The following is a 20,633-nucleotide window of genomic DNA, read 5'->3' as shown; positions in this document are numbered from 1 at the left end:
AAAGCAATTTGATGGGTTCCTCCTGCCTGCGAGTGGTCCCGCATATTTTACACATGAACTTATTCCTGCAGTGTCATTTTTTTCTCCCTTCTGCTGCAGCACTCGCACTGCTCAGTGTTATTATTGACACGATGCAGCTTGAATCATTTGAGTCGGTTCCCATGGCGATATGTCTGGAGCTATTGAAGTGAATGTGTTTTTTTTCTCCCCTCAATAAGATGCCTGTTTACTTTCTGTTTAAGTATCTGTGTACAGAATTGCATTGAATGCTTACAAGTAACTTATTTTTCAAGTATTGCGAAATATGGTAAGGCACAGAAAATATTGTTCTAAGCTTATTTGTCGCTCTTCAGGTACATGACTCATCCTGGGCACTAAAGTCCTTAATTTGTGTTTAATTTTGAAAGTAACACTTGATTACTGCTGGTTTACTATTGCTTGCAGCTAACAATATTGCGACACAATTGAAAATGGTAGCATTCAGAGCTTTTGTTGTTGTTTGAAGTCGTCACCTTTGGCAGTTTAATAAAATGTGGCCATCTGACTGTCTCAAAGCCTCTTCTGTGCTCACATAAGACTCAGCTAACATCACAGTTGCATCACATCCGTCTCGCGGTTCTGAGGTTCAAATCTTGGCTTGGACCTTCTCGGGTGGAGTTAAAATGTTACCACCGTCCTTGCTTGGGTTTTCTGCAGGTACTCCGACTTATATCCGACTATATTTTATATAGAAAACGCTTCTGATGTTGTATCTTGTTTTCTGCATCCTTAAATTGCAAGTGTCGAAAAACAGCATTGTGGTAGCCGTCAGTTTTTTTGGAGAGTTCCAGTGCCAAGCTTCCGTACAATACAGGACCCCGTGATACAGTATTATAAAAAGTGGTGTTTTTAGCATCTTCGTTTTCACAAAATTTTGCAATACGTTTGAATGATATGTCCCAGCCAAAAAAATTTTGTCCACAATGTCAGTTCCACGCTTCCGCGGTTTTATATTGACTTTTATTTTTTTAGAGTAGAATATATTGCCGTTGGCTTTCGTGAAGGAAATTCTTTTTTTGGTCTCTGAGGGACTGATGACGTTTGTGGGTTTGACATTTTATGTTTTTCATCACATATTTGTCATTAGGCAGTGTAACTTTAATGACACTTTCAACATTAACTGTGCACTCGAATGTAGGAAAATAAAAACGTACTTTAAAACTCACCCACTGCCATTGATGGCAATAGATGCCAAATGTGCTTTGTGACTGGGAGGGTTGCCACTGAATGTTAATGCGTTCATGAAAACGTGTTGCACATAAAAGTTAAATCTAGAAATTGTACTGCCCTCCTTGTACATTTGCGATTGCCAATTATGCTTTCCAAGTAACATTGGCGGCCATGTTTGTGGAACGTGTTGCTAGGAAGGCTTCTGGTGTTGCTGGTCACAATACTTCTTTGTCTAATTTTGTACTTGTGAGGATGTGTTTACAAGTATTTATTTTCTATGACATATTTTGACTTCCTACTTCAAAATGTATGTACATTTTACACCTTAATAGGAGACACCGTTGTGTCATGTTTTGGCTGTCTTTGTTTTGTTTTTCAGCACGAGTGAAGGGTGTGTCTCGTTAGTGGTGCACCTGTGCTTTGTTCCCAATCAAGTCGTCGTCAAATCTTTGCTGGATTATTCATCTTTCTTGCGGTTATGATCAAGAGATATTTTCTGGAAGTCATCTTCATGGTTGCTCCTGATTCCATAGGTTCTTGTAAGTATTTCTTGTTATTCTTATCTGATTTAAGTTTTGTGTATTTGGACTTTTGTCATTTCGTTTTGTGTATTTTCAGAATTCAAAATTTCCTTGCCTTTTGCGAAGCGCCTTTGGTTCATATTGGATTTTCCCAGTTCGCTGCCCGCTTACACTTTGTCGTTCCTTCGTTTTTCCTGTAACTCAACCTTGTTGTATCGTAGTTTGTCCAAGTCTGCGTTTGTGGGATCCGCACTCCATCCGGTTTCTTTGCCGAACCTTGTCATGTTTTTGAGGTGTTCATTAGTGTTGATTAAGAAAGTGCTCTGTGATTGTCCAGATCATAAATCACAAAGGTTTAGCAATGATTCATGTTGGTCCATATTTTATGTGAAACAATGTTTTTGTAGTAAGTGCACTTAATGCATTATTCTTTATACAAAATGTCACTCCATTCTTAAGAAATCCCAGCAGCCATTTTGATTCATCATCTTTTATGTGGCAGACTCAAGGCCCATATAAATAGATGGATAGTCTATAAACGCACATAGGTGCAACTGCGCTCTTCTTCCTCACTGATGACTCAGAATAGGATGTCGGGGACCTGAAAACTTCTGCAAAGTAGGTTTTGGATGATGAAGCCACAGAGCTTGTTAGCGCTATAACTGTCTCCCTAATGCACATGCTGTCAGGGCTTTATCTGAACTAATAAGGCTTGTCAGCAGCCCAAGTGGCTCGTTCGCAAAAAGTTTTGGCAACACCGGTGCTATAATTGTGCCTGTTTTATGACTTTCTTTTCGCTCCCTCTAGCACTTGCTTTTTTTTTCACTCCCTGAAGAAGGTGAGAGTCCATATATGCTGTCAAACACAAACCATTTGAGCAATGGCACGTTACCTCTGGTCACAATGTATATTGCTCATTTAGTGAGTGAATGATGCCTGAAGTTGGTCTTTACTTTTACATCTTATGAATGCTGTGGACTTAATTTGAGTCGATCAGAGTGGTTGTGTGCCAGTTTATTATGTAGGCTCGCAGAAGAAAAAGAAATAAGTGAATTGACAAGACCAGGGGCGTGTTTCCTTCAGTACAATGCAATGTACATGAATGTAACCCACAGAGCTAATTAGTGCCAAGATGACTGGTTGGTCACAAGTTTTTTTTTTTTTTTGTCTCCAAATTTGTCCGCAATTGGCTCTTGCTTTATTTACTGTATTTCCTCAAACGAGTGCTGGCCAAATCTAAAGTCACTCGCGTTGGGCTGCCACCATGTCTTGTGGCAGCGGCAATTGCTTTCAACACAAAGAGACAGTAAGTTTCTGGTGTTTGAACTTCACGCTTGCAGCTTTGAGCCGTTCCCTGATCTAGCTCGCTATCCATCTTAGGAAATGCCGTAGTTTGTCTCTAACCCAGACAACTGTATGTGTGGTGAAAAGAGAAACATTTTCAAGTTGAAGCACCCTTCGCATATATTCGTTTGGGCAAATGTGTCAACTCATTGCATGCGCCACATTTATGGATCAGCTACATTAATTGATAAATGTAATTGTGTGATTTAGTGTCGAAGTGCTTCATCCAACAGTGAAAATACGATAGCTGGTCTTAATGAGGCTCGGTTGGAACTCACTCCCCCCCCCTCCCCTTCACAAAAATGTATATTAATTCAAATTCTTCTTAAAAACTAAAATTCTGTGCTGAAAACCAGTTCTGCCCTTGTTTGACATGCTTATGCAAAGTCGTACTTCTGTACACACACCCCACAGTTGATCGGCTGACCGATTTCAGCCGTTGAAAAAAAAAACTCGAGGATGATAAATCCGCAATTCTTAATTCTTAGTGGTATTTAGACACCCGGGGACTGTTTTAAATGTGTGTCTCTTTCAAAACAAGACCAAACGAATAGTCTGTTTAGTCGCTAGCAAGTACTTGCACGCGTGGACAAATAATAGGGCAGCAATTACAGAGTTAAACTGGTGACTCACAACAACGAGCCCTGTGTTTACGGTCATGGGACCCTTGCTTTCTTCTTGTAAGGGGTGTGCCCTGACGAGTTAATTATATGTCCATCAAAACTATTTTTTAAATCACATCTCTGTACCTTAATCAAACCACTTTCACACTTTATGCATTACAGTAATGACTTAAGTCATGACTTTGTAGCAGACTATAAAAAAAGTACTCCAAGTGTGGAAAATTCCCTTTTTTTTTTAAATGCATGCAGTTTACATAGACGTCCACTAGACGGCGACAGAGCTGCAATATCTGCCTGAACCACATCTGCTCACGTCGTCTCCATTAACTGTTGCAAGTGACACTTTGACAGTTGTTCTCCGACCCTTTGGACAGGAGCCGCGATGGAGAGCTCGACTTGGAGCAGCGCTGGCATCTGAGGGAGATATTCAGCCAATCATATGATGTCATTCACTTGTGTGTGTCATACACTCAAGTTTGACTCGAGTGCACTATTTTTTTTTCTTTTTCTTGAAATGTTAGAAGCAGCCTTGACTGTTCCAATCACTCCCACCCACCCCCACACACCCACACACAGGAAAGCACCAGGCGTTCACTGTCTGCCATGTGTTGTATGTTACTTTTCAGCGTGTTGAAAAACATTCCGTGTGGTGTTTTTGTTCTAACTTTTACTCTCCACTGAGCCACCGTCTTCCCATTCTTTGCATAAGTGAACAAAGTTTCAGGGCGTGGCACTTGTTGCATGCGAGAACAAACAAACGCACAAACTTGTTCCAACGTGTAAAAGACGCCGGAAAAAAGGTAGAAAATAAGAGAAAAGTTGGGGAAGAAAAGGGGCAACAAAAGTGCTGTAATTGCACGATACCGGCCGGGATCAGCGAGAATGTCAACGGTTGCTCAAGCAAAGGCAAGCGGCGGGCGCCCCTGTCCACATTCCTTCTCCCCCGCGCATGCACACGCCCTGTGACAGTGAAAAAAAAAAAAAGTTGGCCGCTGCAGCGAGAAGTTAAATCACGGAAAAGATATGTGCTGCTGCCTCATGTAGCACAGAAGAAAAAGAAGGAGCTGCTGCGCGTATTGTGATTTCTTCCTTCCTTCCCTCCTCAAATCTTAACGGTGAGTTTGGCTTTTTTTTCCTTCTTCTTTCCCACTGTATTGATGTGCCCCCACCCACCCTCAACAATGTTTTAATTGCAGCTTATTTCGGGTGCTCTCCCCCCCCCCCCCCCCCTTGCGCGCTCACTGAGCCGTCTCAGCGGATCAGGTTGTCCTCGGTAGTAAACGAATCCCTGTCGCTTTACACGTCCAGGGATACCCAAGCCGTGTCAGGGTGACTTATTCATGAGCCGAATGTCATTCTTGCCTCTGCTTATTGTGCTCATTGTCGGCAGTAGTTTGGACTACATTTAAACACAAGACCCCCCACCCCACCCCCTTCCCATCATATGCGAAACCCCCCTCATGTCTCCTCCACGCATTTTGGGCGCATGCGACCCCGATGAACGGCAAATTTAGCCTCTTTCTTCTCCTGATCGGTATTATTTTGTTGTACTCAAGTGTGTTTTTATGCATGGGTGATGACAAATAAGAGGAAGTGTAGCAGTCACACCTATTTTTTTTTAATGCTAACACAGCATATGGGTGGGATTGACTCAAATGCCGTCATGTCTCAAACATACTTTGAATTGCCTGTACGATAATAATAATAATTACTACTAGTAGTCATGCTCAATTTGAATTAATAGGTTTTGCACAACTGTGGTGCATTATACTAAGATAGCTATCGTATACTTTGTCCCTCTATTGTGAGGTTCCAAACATCTGAAAATCACAACCTAAAAAAAAAAGGCTTATTTAAGTACAATATATGAGTATTAGTGCCATACTGAGATTATTATTATTATAGGAAGACAGAGAATTGTACAGTGGTGGCTTGAGATACGAGTAACTCAACATAAGGTTTTCAGGTTAGGGGCATTGTTTAGGCGGGTTTTTTTTGGGGTGCGGGGGGCGTTGTTCGTGTTTCACTCACAACTAGCAGCAGTTCACAAGAGTGAACGAAAAACAAGCAATTTATCTCAAAAGAGGCTTTAAGCTTTGTCATGCCACTCCCAGTTGCAGTTTACTGTCAAACTAAACATCAAACTAAGTTGCAATGTATGTTGCTGTAACCAACAATTTGATTTTAATAATCGATTAATCAAGGAATTTGATAGCTTTAATTTACGTGACATTACTTCAAATTGACACTGCGGTCAAGCGAGAGGTGACGCGCCACGAGCAGGTTGTCACACATTTAAAGAGTGGGGTGCTTTGAAGAGATGTACAAGCCGTCAAAGGTGTTGGTGTTTGAGAGGGGTTTTTTTTTGGTTTGTTTTTTAAGCCTTTTCCAGTGCTTGTGGAGAGGCATCACTGTTTAATGTGTTTATTGGTTACGTTTAAGGCCTCCTCCTGCTCCCGATAGATTTGTGCCAACGTTAGCATTAGCTGGCGCTAGATGGCCTGGTGCGGAATGTCATTTGGGCCCGTTTACCTCATTTAGTGTGTCTTGTATCTATTTGGCATTAACGTCCAAGCACCAAAGTCAAATAATGAACATATTTAGAAATGTTCTCCTGGCATTCAAACACCTACTGAACACTGTAAATGTCTGCATAACAACAGATCATAAAAAAAGTGTTCAAACTGGTGGAACTAAGTGTTTTATTTTTATGCTCAGTAACTGCTGCAAGTGTGTTTTCTATACATATTAATGAGCTTAGTAGTTTGCCTTTGGGCGTTCCTAACCTGCTTTGCCTCTCAACTGGTTTCGACTTGTCTTTGTTCTTGCAACACTGACTATACAACCAGATAGACGCACTGTGTCATGTCCTCGCAGTCACTCGTGACATTCAAACAATGTGACATGACCAAAGTTTGATGAAAACATGCAAGCGGGGAGGGACAGAGATGTAAATGCTGTTTGACAGCGCTTTGAAAAATCAGATAAATGGATTGAACGATAAGTACGAACTGGACAATGAAATAAAGTACAGCGGGCCCTCTCATTCAACGCAATGTGTTCCAAAATGTTGGCCAGTCTCTAATCCTTACCCCTCTGATTGCGGACGTCAAAGAAATTTTTCGCATGGAAAGTAATTGAAAGACAAATAATCCGTTCATGGGCAAATTGCCACTATCATAAAACTTATTACGGTAGACAGGATGTTTTGGAAAACACATTTTATGATTCAAAAATGTATTAGAAATGAACAGTGCAGAAAAGGCACATCATAAATTCATGATGAGTTGAGTACTATTTTGGTCCGTAACGTTTCAGAAAATAGGCAAAATGTTGTGGTCATTGTTTTGCAAATTGCGCTTCGCTTTCATGGATAACGGCAGAAATTGAATAATATTTACCTGGTGAGAAGGTGAAATTCTAAGCATTTGGGCAATTTTAAATTGAAAAAAAGGTAGCTAATCAATTCATAGATTCTGAAAAATAATCAATGATTAATTTAATCGATGAATTGTTTCACCTCTACTTTTAATATCACAAAACATGACCACGATTCTTCAGCCGGGTCCATACAATAGCAAGCCAGGCGGATAAAGTTAAGCCATCATCGCCACAAGTCTGAACTTCCTCATGGCTACTATCCTGTCCCAAAGGCCACAAAAGCCAAAGGAAAAGCAACACGTTCATTGACTTAAAGCGTACGATGCTCCCTTAACTGAGGTTTCGTGATTTAGTCACTTTGAGGGACTTTTAAATTTTGAGATTCCTACTCGATATGTAAAACACACTACTGTTCGAAAGTATGACGGTCACTCAGAATGTTTTTTTTGTTTGTTTGTTTTTTACATTAACAATGTCTAAACTGTATATCTGATTAATCTGATCTTTTATTGGGAAAAAAAAACAACCCTGCACTTTTCATTCAAAAATAACATTTCTAAGTCAGCCCAAATTTTGGAAGGACGCTTCACATTTTGTGATCGTTTTCCTCTCCTTTCTCTGGCATCCAGCAGCTTTTTATTGCATCGAATTCCAAGTGCGAGTCAGACCACAGTATAAACTGGGCCTTGCTCAAGCCCTGTGAGTCACGCTTGAGGGCAAACCACGTGCTAATGTGCACACAAGCAGGCTGCCCCGTGCTTTTATTCAACTTTGCTAGTGTACTACTTCCCTTCTTACCCCGCCCCCAATCCATAACGTTTCTCTCCCTCTTTGTTAGTTTTCTTGTTCTATCTCATTACACTTGGAGTGCCCGCTAATGGGTGGCGGCCTGTCAGTGCCGTGAATGTATGGCCCACGAACACGAGCATGCGTGCTGCCACGCTGTTGTTCCAAAGGTGTTGGGACGATTATAGCACACTGTTAAATAATTAAAAAAAAAAACGATGATTAGCAAGCGGATGACAGATGCTCACTAGAATGTCGGGGGGGGGGGGGGGGGGGTGGTGGTGGTTTTTTTTGGGGGGAAGTGTGCTTGTGTGCCTGGCCGTGCAGTAGGGCCTCCGTGTAACACAATCCTGATGTGTTGGGCCTCACTCACTCACTCACTAATTAGGTTAATGCAAGTTACGTCCTAATTGTTCCTGCTTTGGATATGTCTGTCTGTGTGTGTGTGTGTGTCTGTCTCCCTTTGGGTGTGGACCATTGTGTATGCTTAGTGTAAGCATTGTGCTATGACATCTGTGTCACATGGAAGATTTATCTGCCGTTCCCTAGGCAACAAAACCAACAACAAGATGGCTCCCAGCAGGCAGTCGTCGTCATTGGCTAGCCTGTTTCCTGACTGTCGTTTCCGAGTCAATCAGTCAGTCAGCCTTTCGTCTATGGAAATCTTGCAGCGAGGCCTCCACCGCACCGCAGGGATAATGATCAGCTCCACATGGGTGGCTCCAAGTCGAATCCGTGGCAGCTGCTTTTAAACAGGAGATGCTTTCAAATGCTTCACAGTTATGAAAGCGGAGGATACGTTTCAAGTAGATCACGTTCTTTTGCACACAAGTCTGAGTCGTTTGTCTTCAAGTATCAGGGGAGTCTTGAGCCGATATCTCGGCAATGAGTTAGGAAGGAAAAAAAAAGTCCATCCAATTAAAAAAATAATAATATATCTTCAGTGTATCCTAACATTATTAACTTTATATGGCTTTAAGTCAGAAGTGGTTCAAATCAAGTGAAGAAATATTTTGTTCATTTTAGAAATTAAGCAAATACAAAAATCCGACCTTTTTCAGCCATGACCAAGCATCAGAAAAATCACATGATCGGCCCCGATTTCCGGTCACATGATCGGATCGGGACAGCTCTCGTTCTAACAGGACGTTAGCTGTGGGAAGTCAAGCTGCGTCCACGAATACCTCTGCTCAGGCAGCAATATTCTGCTCCATCCAGCACCGGCGTGGAAACAAGGGCCCAGAACGGTCCAAAAAAATTAACGGCTATATGCCCATAAAACGTTCTTCATATGTCTATCACAGCAGAGCACTGACTTATGGGCCAAGGAAGACCGCATTACATGTTCGCGTAGATGAAGAACTTGATGTGAATGTTTTGCTGTTACAGTCTGCTTGCATCAGAAAGGCTGGGTGGCGGGGGGGACTTGTGTGTGGCAGCTAGCATCCACTTTGCAATGTGCATTACTGCCACCCACGGGACTGGAGGGAATAGTCGGAATCTTATCGAGGTGTGATATAGAAAATTTTCCCCATTGTTATTGAGTCAGACAGGTTTAGGATTGTTCAGCCATTTTAGGATTTGAAGGAGCCAATAAGCAGGCTCCTCATAATAATTATAATAATAATCTTCTGCTTAGCTTTGTTTTGTTTGTATTTGTTACACAACACCCCGGGAGCTCTGCTCCAAATAATTTTAATAGCATTTCACACTTCTATTACACAACATCTAGTCACTATAATGGAGGAAAATATTCAGTGGCTATAAACAGGAAATTATGTAATCGGAACACACAAAGTGGAGCAAAATGGCATTACGTACGGTATCTTTTCGTCTGTTCACCAGAAGTGAAATAGTGGTTTGCGGTTGAGAGGTTCTGGGTTTGAGTCTCTGTAAATGAATTTGCTTATTCTCCCTGGCCCTGCGTGGGTTTTCTCATGGTACTCTGGCTTCCTCCACATTCCCCCAAAAATGCATGTTAGGTTTATTGAAGACTCTAAAGTCTTCATGGGTGTTTTATTTGGATGTCTCCTATGATTAACTGAAGAGTATTCTATCTCATGTCCAAAGTCAGCTGGGATTGGCTCGAGAACAGGCGCTACAGAAGATGAATGACTATTGCTCATAGTGTGTGTGACTGCCCCTTCTCTGGTGCGCGAGGCAGCGCAGCCCACCACGTTTGCAGCTTGTGGGCGTGACTTGTGCGAAATCGGGTGTGCACATTCTGCCTAGCAACAAGTGACTGTGCCAAATGTAAATAAACCGCAGCAGTTCAATTGGTTTCCGTTATCTGCTAGCTAGCTAAAAATTTACTTACAGTTATTAACGTTTGGTAATGACAATCGTCTTACAACTTTACGCTTAATAGCTTACAGATGATTTGAATTTTGAAATAAATGCACTGGAAGTTCGTGTGTAGGCCAAGACCATCTGTAACTTTCACTCACACCCCAAGCTAAATTTAGCTCCTCTCCAGTAGAGATGTTTCACTTCAGCATTCTTTTGTATTTTATTTTTATTTATTTAACATTTTTAAGGCTTTGTTGCCCACCATTTTGCTTTCCAGATATTTCCATCTAAAAGGGGATTCAATGAGATAAACAGCCATTGAGTTCACAACGATAGCTAATCCGTACCTCATCGAGGCCTTTAGATTCTAGCAGGTGAACCTTTTGGCTCTTGATTGATCTTCCGAATGCAAGTTTTCCTCCTTTACTTGAGCATTCAAGTGTCCCGCTTGGGTGGAGTGTCATAGCGGACAGCAGCGGGTAATTTGAGCCAGATGCGCCCCAAAGGCATCCTGGAGATCAGATGTCCTGCGTCAGAGATCACGGCCCCCATTGTGTTCCTCTCCTCCTCTTCTTCCAACTTGTTCACCGCTCGCTCTCTCACTGACCTGGCACTCCCCTCTCCTCGCAAATGCTGACATCAACAGTTTGGATCACCTTTCATACTGACGAAACAATGTCATGTAGAAAATGGACTCCGGCTGAGTGTTGTATTAATAACGAGAGTATTTCTGTCTTCATGTTAGAGCACACTGATCATTTCTTTGGTAGTCTGTAATACTGGCGGAGCAGCCTGGACACATCATGTTGCATTTAGCATCAGCACTGTTATTTTTGAGAACGGTCTACTTGGTCTCTAAATCGTCGCTGTCTAATTGCTGGCTGTTTTCGTGTACCACAGCAGTTAATAAAGCGACGCTATGTAGTACTCAGACAAAAATAAGAGCCAAACTCATTTGGATCATAAAACAGGATTTTAAGAATAGGAATCATATCTCGAAGCACTAGATCACCTTCTTTTGTTGTCCGTAACATTGGACCATCCTGGACAACCTTGTGGTTTTGTAGCATGAACGCAAATGGTAGTCTACTCTTCAAAGCTGTGTTATATTTTGCCACTCATCTTGTGAACAAAGTTGCCATACTACTACTTAGATTGTTTTTTTTGTTTGTTTTTCATTCAACCTTTACTTCTCCAGGGAAATCATTTGACAACAATTCACTTTTATAATGCCGACCAACCTGGTTACAGACAGTAGGGTTAAAAAAAAAAAGGCAAAATAAAAGCAAATACAAATAAATATATACAATGACCTGTATGATGTGTTGCGCACAAAACTGTCCATAAATTGTATCCACAAGACATAAAATCTCGTGGCCGAACTCCGCGTTATCCATGACGTTTCCATGGCGTTTAGTCGTAGCAGCTGTAAAATCTCTGAGGTGATGAAACCTTAAGGCACAGGTGTCAAACTCAAGGCCCGGGGGCCAGATCTGGCCCACCGCATCATTTTATGTGGCCCGCAAAAGCAAATCAAACATGTCTAGTTCCATGATGCTTGCTAAAGTCTGAACCAAAATGTCAAATTGTCATATGTAATCCACAATAACAGTCATTATTCTTGACTTCTGATTTTAAAACTAGTTATCCATCAATTTGTTGTGCACTCTGTATGTAATATCTGGAAGTGATTAAACATTTCTATGGTTTCCCAAAATTTATAACGGCCCTCCAAGGGAAACCGTAACTACAATGTGGCCCGTGACAAAAATGAGTGTGACACCGCTGCCTTAAGGGGGGAAAAAAAAACCTTAAGAATGAATCACATGATAATGCACATTACCGGATGTCGCTTTGCATTTACAACGGTGCATGTCATAAAATAGCAATGCTATGATATTTCTTCGAACTCATGTGATTTCTTGTTTCCGTAGACATGGAGTCAGCCATCCAGACATTGGTGACCACATTTCTTAGTTCTACCAGAGGCAAGGAGAACATGGATGGGAAATCCTTCCAGAAGATGGTAAAGAAGCACCTCGGAAGCGTCATGGAGGTAAAAACGTTCACTCCTCAAGCAAAGCGCTGACATTTCCATCCCCGACTATTCTCCCTGCACTTTCGGGGTGGAAGAATTAGCTAACTACACGTCGTGATTGCGCGAACGAAGATGCTAAAGTTTTGACATCATGGGAGAGAGGCGAGGCATGCTGGAATCCAAACTGTGTCACGTGGCGCGGTTTTAGCCACGCCCTCCCACCCCCAAAAAGGGAGAAATTTGAAACTTCTTATCGGTCTTTGCACACTTTTAGCAATTATCTTCAAATGTTTCTTTTCCACCTCAAACGCATCTCGCGATTTATCGTAGGATGCCAACAGCTCGGCAGCCGTCAAGGAAATGCAGAACGGCCTGGATGAGAACAAGGACGGAAAGGTCAGCTTTCAGGAATACCTCACTCTGATTGGCTACATCGCCAAGGCGGTCAGCGAGAGCAAGCACCCATCCAACGCGGCGGCGTCATAGACGGACGGAGACACATTTGGGGCCGTGCTTCTTTTTCTTCCACCGCACACAGTTAGCCAACCTTTTGTATCGATCTCATCCTCCTTTTAACCTGCTTGCGTCCATCGTGTATTCAAAGCTCCCTCCATGTTGATCTCAAGAAAACATTGAAGAACTCCCATGTCAAGAATGCAATTAAAGCTTTTTACCGACACCGAATTGTTGATGTGTGGCGTCATTTGTGTGGCGAAAATGCGCTCGCGGCGGGTCCCCCCGACGTGCTTCTAAAATTAGCTTTGTGCGGTTTCCCTGATGAGCGTCAAGTACTGCAACGAGATCCTAGCACATAAGAAATGAGCCCCATTGTGCTTCACCCTCCGCTCTGCAACACTATACCAACACACGCACCCAATGTGCTAACATGTCTCGCATGGCAAGACATGCGATGACGGCACATTTAAGCATAAAGTGCGGAAAACCATTTTAGACCACCTGTCCTTGCTGCGTGTGACCTGGTTGACGGTTTTGTTTGTTTGTTTTTTTTTTTCTCTGAGATACAATATAAGCTGCCTCTTCATCTTGAGTTGTGTGCAAAAATATAAATTATGAATGATGGATGGTGGCAAATGGCGACCAATTCTTTAATGCACATGATGCAAAACGCCATAGACGGGCAAACAAAACTAATCGATGTCAATGTGTGATATCCCTTGAAGCATCAGATATGGTTGGAGTCTATTGGGGTATTTTTTTCCCCCTCCTCTTTCCGACTGTTTTCCTTTCACATCTAAGATATCTGACCACTTAACAGTGACCCGCCAGGCTTCTCTCCTGCCTCCCCCATGTTGGTTATATATATATATATATATCACACACACTGAGCTAATCATTCATACATCCCTCACACATTGCACAATAGTCAGGTTGACGTGTAAATGCCGTGTATTTGGAGCAGTGTACAAGTCATGCCGCACCCACCGGTTTGTTGCAATGCAGTCGGTACAGTGAACAAAGCCCATCAAAGTAATGTGGCACATTATTTGGATTGCAACATTTATCACCTTTCGCACATTTACTCTGGCATGTGTAAACATGTTCAGGCTACAACTGAATTACACCACCGTCACAAATTTGTGTGTGTGTGTATCTATCTATACATATATTTTATTGATTGATTGATTGATTGATTGATTTACAACCAACATAGCCAGTTTCATATAGCATACAAGCATTTGGTAGACATGTCTGTCATCAGTAGACTCACGTAAAAAAGCACACATGCCGTCTGCGGAATTGGATTGAAGTGGACATTTTAGGGTCATTTTGTGTATTTCGAGCAGTCTTTCAAATACGAACTCTCCCTAGAAATGTTGTCAGATTGCTACCAAATTTGAATCACTCATACTAGGCTAGATTTCGACTGTGTGGTTCAAACGGCATGATTTTCTTTGCTCCCAGGTGCTCCGAGGTTAGTGTTGAGACAGATAGATCTACCCCATTTATGCCAGCGAGACGGTCACGTGCGGAGCACAATTTGGATCCAGATGCAGACAGGACGCCCAAATGGAAAAACAGAGAGTCTTCACACACAAAAATACAAAGTAACAACAGAGAGCACGGCGTTCTTACAATGTATCACTAAGCAAGTCAATCTTAAACACTAAGGGGCATCATCACAATAACCAGATTAGGTGATTTATACATACACGCACCCACATCTACCAAAATAACAAATAGATTGAAAAATCTAAACCACATTGAATGTGGTTTGAATATACGATGTCTAAGGTCTGTCCATCGTTTAATAAGCAAATGATTGCAAATGAGGTATAATGGAGTAATGCTGAGGTTACCCCAGGCTAACTAAAAGCTATGTAAACTCTAATATTTTTATTATGCACATTATGTGTGATTGTTTACTTCCATCACTGCTGTGATGCTTGTGAGTTATGTGCAATTTGGGCATCTGGGGATTCAGGTTGTTTCATGTCGACTGTGATTGCTAAATCTATATATTGCATATGTGCCACTTGAAATGTACGTGGACATAGACCAGAAACAATTTAACGTACCTTTTGGGTATTAAATTTAGAATTGGATATTTGGATCTGTCGTGTAAATCCAGCCGTAGACAGATTGTTGACACAAAATTGCAAATAATTTAAGTTTTTATGATTCTGTGTGGGCAGAGCATGACAGTTTGATGTCCTGCCATAAATAATGACACTCTAAAATCAAAACTACACAAGGTCATAAAGGTCTGGAAAAGGATATGAATTGCTCCAATTTCCCCAAAGACCAAAAAAATGGATTGATTTCCATACGAAATCTTCACCCCACGCACATTGAGGCAGTGGACTCATTTAGGTACCTTGGTGCACACCTAAATAATACACTGGCCTGGACAGGCAACACAAACACTGTGTACAAGAAATGCCAGATTCACACCCACTTGTTGAGGAGACTGACGTCCTTTGACATGAGAAGAGCCTTGCTCAGGGCCTTTTCTGACACTGTGGTGGCCTTGGCATCGTTTTGTATCAAAGTGCGCTGGGGAGGAGGCAGAACAGACAAACTAGCAAATGGACACCATTGAGAAGGTGGCAGACGGAAAGATGTTTGCCAAGCTAATATACATCATAGACAAGACTTCCCACCCAAGGCACGACCCTGTAGAGTCCATCAACAGCTCCTTCACTGCCAGACTTGAACGCGCTAGCATGCTACCGTTAGCGTGTCCACCTCACAAATTCTGATGTACAAGTTTTGAATTTTAGTTGCGTTCCTGCGTGGAAGTGGGAACACCTCGGAAGACAGATTCAGAAGTCTTGCACGTTCTTGGTCAGCCTGGAGCTTGTGAAACAACCTCCAAGAAATTTGGCCGGGAATCTATTTAGCTTCTTCGATTAGCCTAATACATGGGTGTAGCCACAGGCCCTATTTTGTCTGCGTTAGGTCATGTTGAGTTGAATGTAACATCTTCAGTGTGTCCAATAGACAGGTAGCAGGTGTCTGAACAAAGGAGGAGGGAGAGGAGTGACATATGGAAGGAGGATGGGTCGAGTGAGGGCCGTATTTAAGACGGGGTCCTGCTCGTCCTGCTCACCAGTTGCTTTTTCCACTTCGCTCTCCGCGTACACCTGAGCGTCCGGCCGGCCTTCGTCATCCAGTCAGGTAAGGATGAGGTTCACTTTGCTGAGAGGAGGATTTATTCCTAATTGGAGAAAACACTGATCGATTTCTAACGATAGGGAGTGTTGGAAAAGTTTGAGCATTTTAAGGGCTAGTTACCGTGTGAAGCACTCACAAATAGTTGTCACCAAAATCCTTAACATTTAGTATTCTTGATTCGGACTTATTTGTACCTCTGTATTTCTCAACCAATTCAAACTATTTCAACGTCAAAAATATCCAGCTCGTTCAAGAGATGCTGTGGACGAGCATATTCCCTGAAATCACTTTTGGTGAGCAACACCATTCAAATGAATGAAGAACAAATTCACCTCATATTTCATCAATTCTTAACCCGTTCAACTCATTCAACTTTAAAATGTTCACCATTGTTGCTTTAAAAAAAAATAATAAATTTCATTTTTTTTTTGGGGGGGGTGAGAAAATTCCTAAATTAATACAGGAGTAATATTTGAAGGTGCGCCTTTTACTCCGAAGGAGGAATATTTCCCATATTTGCTTTGTAACCGATGCATTAATTATAATTTTTAAAAACATTCAAAGAATTCCTACTTTTTCAAAATTCCATCTTTACTCGAGAAAATTCCCAAACAAATGGAGAAATATATCATATATATTTAAATCACCCCAAAGTCACAATTATTGGACTGGTTCAATGATTTCAAAAAGTTCCACATTACAAGAAGTCCACAATTTCACTGAGAATGACCAAATGAAATGAGAAATTAAAAAAAATAAAAATTCCCCAAATACTCCCATTTTCCAAGCAATTTAGATCATTTCAGTGTTCAATTTGAATTGAGCTCATTTTTTTTAAATGACCATTTCTTCAAACAATTCGAACCGACTTCAAAAGATCATTTTAAAACTTCTGAATTTCATTGAGGTCCACAATTTCCATAAAAAAAATTCACAAAAGAATAGAATACTTTTTTTTTTGAATGTCACCTTTCAGATTCAAAATGATCCCAATTTCCAAATGTTCAACATTGCCAAAAAGTCCACAAGTCCCTGAACAAGCTCCAAAATGAATGAGGAAATGTGAACCAGGATAGTGCGAGTGACTGAAATGCTGTCAAATAATTTCTTACATTTGGAAATTATTTGACAGCATTTCAGTCACTCGCTCTATCCTGGTTCACAGGTTGCACAAGCCGCTTTGGGTTTCAGGCCTTATCAGCCGGCTCACATGTCCGGCTGACTGCCAGAGGTCCAAAGCGTGGCATCAGATGATGTGTAGCGGAATCCTACCGACGGAAGAAACGCTGGCGATGAGCAAATAGAGCAAAGTTGACACCGCAACGCTTTCAGGGTTCTCCCTCTCCTTGTTAATGGCACTTGACCTGCCCTGCGGCGCCACTCTAATGGGGCACGTTCTGCTTTCTATGTTGGCTGGCGTGTGTGTGTGTGCCGTGTGTCCACTCACAGCAGCATGTCTTTGCCCGACCCCGAGAACGCGTCCACCCTGGAGAACGCCATGCAGCTCATGATCCAGACCTTCCACAAGTATTCCGGCAACGAGGGTGACAAATACACGCTGAGCAAGGCCGAGCTCAAGGAGATGCTCACCACCGAACTGGGCCAATACCTCGGGGTAAGGAAGTGGACGCTCAACACCCTTGATGGGCACGGTTGAAATTTTTTTTTTTTTTGGCTATATTTTCTTTTTCCTCTTTTCTGTCTTTGTTCTTTTCTTTTTTTATTTTATTTCTGTTTCTTCTCATCATTCCCTTTTTTTGTTTTTCTTTTTCTCCTTTCCCTTTTCTTTTTTTCCATATTTTCATTAATTCCTTATATTTTATTTAAAATGGATTTGGGTTTAAAAAGATAGACGTACTCTTCTATGCAGCACGCCAAAGATAAGGAGGCGGTGGATAAGGTCATGCGGGAACTGGATTCCAACGGGGATGGCGAGGTGGATTTTACCGAATTTATCATCCTGGTGGGCGCCCTCACTGTGGCCTGCAATGACTTCTTCCTGGAGTTCAACGAAAAGCCGGCAAAGAAGAAGTAAACGCCGTCTCGACGTGCTCCCATCCAAGGGAGGAAAAACCCACACAACATATACACAAACATACTGTACATGCCTAATTTGAGGGGAGAGTGTTGTCCTTTTGTGTCTGCACTGTCTCTTTAAATTCACATTTACATCGGTCTCCTATTTCTGTTCATGCATTTTAGAACACTTTGGAATTCCCCCTGGAAAGAATAAATGTGATCTTTGATCAAAAGCGTCCTTTCGTGGTTATGTGCTGACACGAAATGGCCGCCAGGTGGCAGTAAGTTGCCGCGGAACGAGTTGATTGAGGACACCGCATTTTCTCGTTCGGTGGCAAGAGATCGCGTAGTCAAACTTTTTCAGGATTGGACGAGTAAATAAACTTTTGCTGCATCAAAGCGCCACAACGTCCGTGAAATCTTGGTTGTGCCTTAAGGGCCACGAGTGCTTAACATTCCCGCAGTGGAAAAAAAAACCCAACATGTGTGAGTGTGTAAGTATGAAAAGGGAAGCAGAAGCAGCCTCAATATTAGAAAGCCAGGAAATGATTCTTTCTGTCTTTCTATCCTGTGGCAGAGGATTAATGGGGAATGTCGGGAAAACCTCACAAAAGACTCCAGTGTACAGTAGCAAGATTTAGCGCATTCCTCTATTAGAAGAGCCTTTTTTCCCCATGATGTAAAAAAAAATAATAATAATAACGATACAGTGAGGACTCATGAAATGTGGAAACGCATTGTTGTAAACTCACATAAATGCTGCGCATCTTTCAGCTCTTTATGATCCAAGATTTGTAAATCAGAACAATTAGGTTGCAATAAAAAGGTCAGCAACAGTTTCCATTGGTTTCATTAATTCGTTTCCTTTGACAGCTGGTTACAAATACTTTTTTCCACCCTTAAAATCCGTTAGCAAAGGTTTGTTCGCTGGATTCCACTTAAAGACTTGCCTGAGTGATTATTCTGTGGTGTGAGGTGTGTTAAGAGACTTTTTTTTTTGCCTGATCTGCTTGGAAAATGGTCGGAGCTGACAAGGATAATTATTCCAACTGTTCAATAATTATAATGTCAAGCGCTTCTGTGTGTGGTTAACACCAAATTGAGCTTCACCATGGATCTGCGTTTGTGACTTGAAACACAATGATAGCCAATTAATTGGGATGTAAAAAAAACATCAAGATACAAATTGACGAGTAATTTGATTCTTGACACAGTTTGTTATGTAATTAGATTTTTTTTTCAATTGATCATTTTAATAGGGGTGTAATAATTCATTTAAACAACAATTTGATTCCTACCACGATTCACGGGTGCCAATTCGATTAATGGCCGATATTGGTTCATTGAGGACCATCCAATCTGAAACAGTTCAATGGCTTGAAATCAATTCAGTAATTTTTTTTTTTTTTTTAGCCAAACATTAGGAGGTAAACTAAATTATGGATATTTTCAACAAACAACAAAAACACATTCACACTTCATTTGAATCAAGTGCAATTAACATCTCCTCAGGTTGGTTTCACGGAAGTTTACCTGCTATTTCTGGTGTTGTTCTTCAACATAGAAATGATACAAATGCATCAATTATGTCAAAAATAAAGAAACAGTGGTTGAACCTGCTACTATCATTCACTTTGGAAGAAAAAGATCAAGTGTATCCCAACTATTCTTCAATGACTGCAGATTTTTATTTGCTTGTTTTTGCCAATGTTTTGTCTTGAGCCTGAGGCACCCTGACTGCAAAGCGAAAAACAGTATTATGCTCTGCTGCTTTTGTTCTTAAAATCTTAATGTGTCCACCCACACAAACACAATCCCCTTCTAGTCTTTTATGGTATTAATCTGTTGCCAAAACTTTTTAAAAATCTTTTAGTTACATGTGCAGCGAGACTCAGCCTGGACCAGAACTAGGGGAGAGCAAAGTGACCATACAACGGCGCCTCAGTAGATGGCTGAGCGACTTATTGAGAACATCTTTGCAAAAGGTAGGCTATATACAGTATGTATAGATGCGTGTGTGTGTGTGTGTGTGTGCGTGTGTGTGTGTGTGTGTGTGTGTGTGTGTGTGTGTGTGTGTGTGTGTGTGTGCGTATACATGCATGCACACACACACACCGTATTTCCCACAGTATAAGGTGCTTCGGAGTAAAAGGCGCACCTTCAATGAATGGCCCGTTTTAAAACTGTTTTCATATTGAGGGTGCACCACTTATAAGGCGCATAAAATCAAAGCTACAATAGTGGCTGTACTGACATTATGCATCCACTAGATGGAGCTACACTAAGGAATACAATACAAAACAGCTTTATTTGTATCGCGCCTTCACAACCGCTGCAGTTGTCACAAAGTGCTTCACAGAACAGTAAAAATACTACGTCCAAGAAATAAGAATATTAATCCTTATATAAGGCGCATTGGATTATAAAGCGCACCGTCGGCTTTTGAGAAAATGGCATGCTTTTAGGTATGCCTTATAGTGCGGAAAATACGGTATTTGCAAGTAAAAGACTCACTTTAAAAGTTGGAAAAGCGGCTATATTGTGATTGGCGTGTGCCCTGTACAGGGTGTACTGTACTCCGCTTCTGGCCCCAAAATCACCAAAAATAGGCTCCAGCTCATTCGCGAACCCTTATGAGGAAAAGCCCTTCACAAAATAGGCTGAACGATGGACAAAGCTGCTTATATACGAACAACGGGTGAGTTGACTTGCATGTGGCACGCGTGTGTGACGTCGAGCGTACAAACACGCCACAGAGACACGTGGTTGAAATAATCTGAACCTACA

At 41.6% G+C, this 20,633-nt stretch overlaps 2 protein-coding genes across 4 annotated transcripts; both read left to right on the top strand.

The window, feature by feature from the left end:
• Positions 1-1,653: 1,653 nt before the first annotated feature.
• Positions 1,654-12,875, top strand: LOC109521096 (protein S100-A16). Of its 2 annotated transcripts, none has more exons than XM_019878728.1 (3): positions 1,654-1,748; positions 12,088-12,209; positions 12,522-12,875. In XM_019878728.1, exons 1-3 carry the CDS (start codon positions 1,688-1,690, stop codon positions 12,675-12,677), a joined length of 339 nt encoding a protein of 112 aa, XP_019734287.1. In that variant the 5' UTR covers positions 1,654-1,687; the 3' UTR covers positions 12,678-12,875. The 2 variants fall into 2 exon arrangements, with proteins under 2 accessions (XP_019734287.1, XP_019734288.1); XM_019878729.1 differs by lacking the exon at positions 1,654-1,748 and adding an exon at positions 4,682-4,812.
• Positions 1,660-18,685, top strand: s100t (S100 calcium binding protein T). Of its 2 annotated transcripts, none has more exons than XM_019878731.1 (4): positions 1,660-1,748; positions 15,654-15,830; positions 17,280-17,442; positions 17,698-18,685. In XM_019878731.1, exons 3-4 carry the CDS (start codon positions 17,281-17,283, stop codon positions 17,860-17,862), a joined length of 327 nt encoding a protein of 108 aa, XP_019734290.1. In that variant the 5' UTR covers positions 1,660-1,748; positions 15,654-15,830; position 17,280; the 3' UTR covers positions 17,863-18,685. The 2 variants fall into 2 exon arrangements, with proteins under 2 accessions (XP_019734290.1, XP_019734289.1); XM_019878730.1 differs by having other exon boundaries at positions 17,277-17,442.
• Positions 18,686-20,633: the final 1,948 nt, after the last annotated feature.

This window comes from Hippocampus comes, unplaced genomic scaffold, assembly GCF_001891065.2.
Source record: "Hippocampus comes isolate QL1 unplaced genomic scaffold, H_comes_QL1_v1.1 scaffold315, whole genome shotgun sequence".
Classification (NCBI taxonomy): Eukaryota; Metazoa; Chordata; class Actinopteri; order Syngnathiformes; family Syngnathidae; genus Hippocampus; species Hippocampus comes.
The sequence above is the reverse complement of the archived record's forward strand: the minus strand, read 5'-3'. Positions and strand labels throughout refer to the sequence as shown.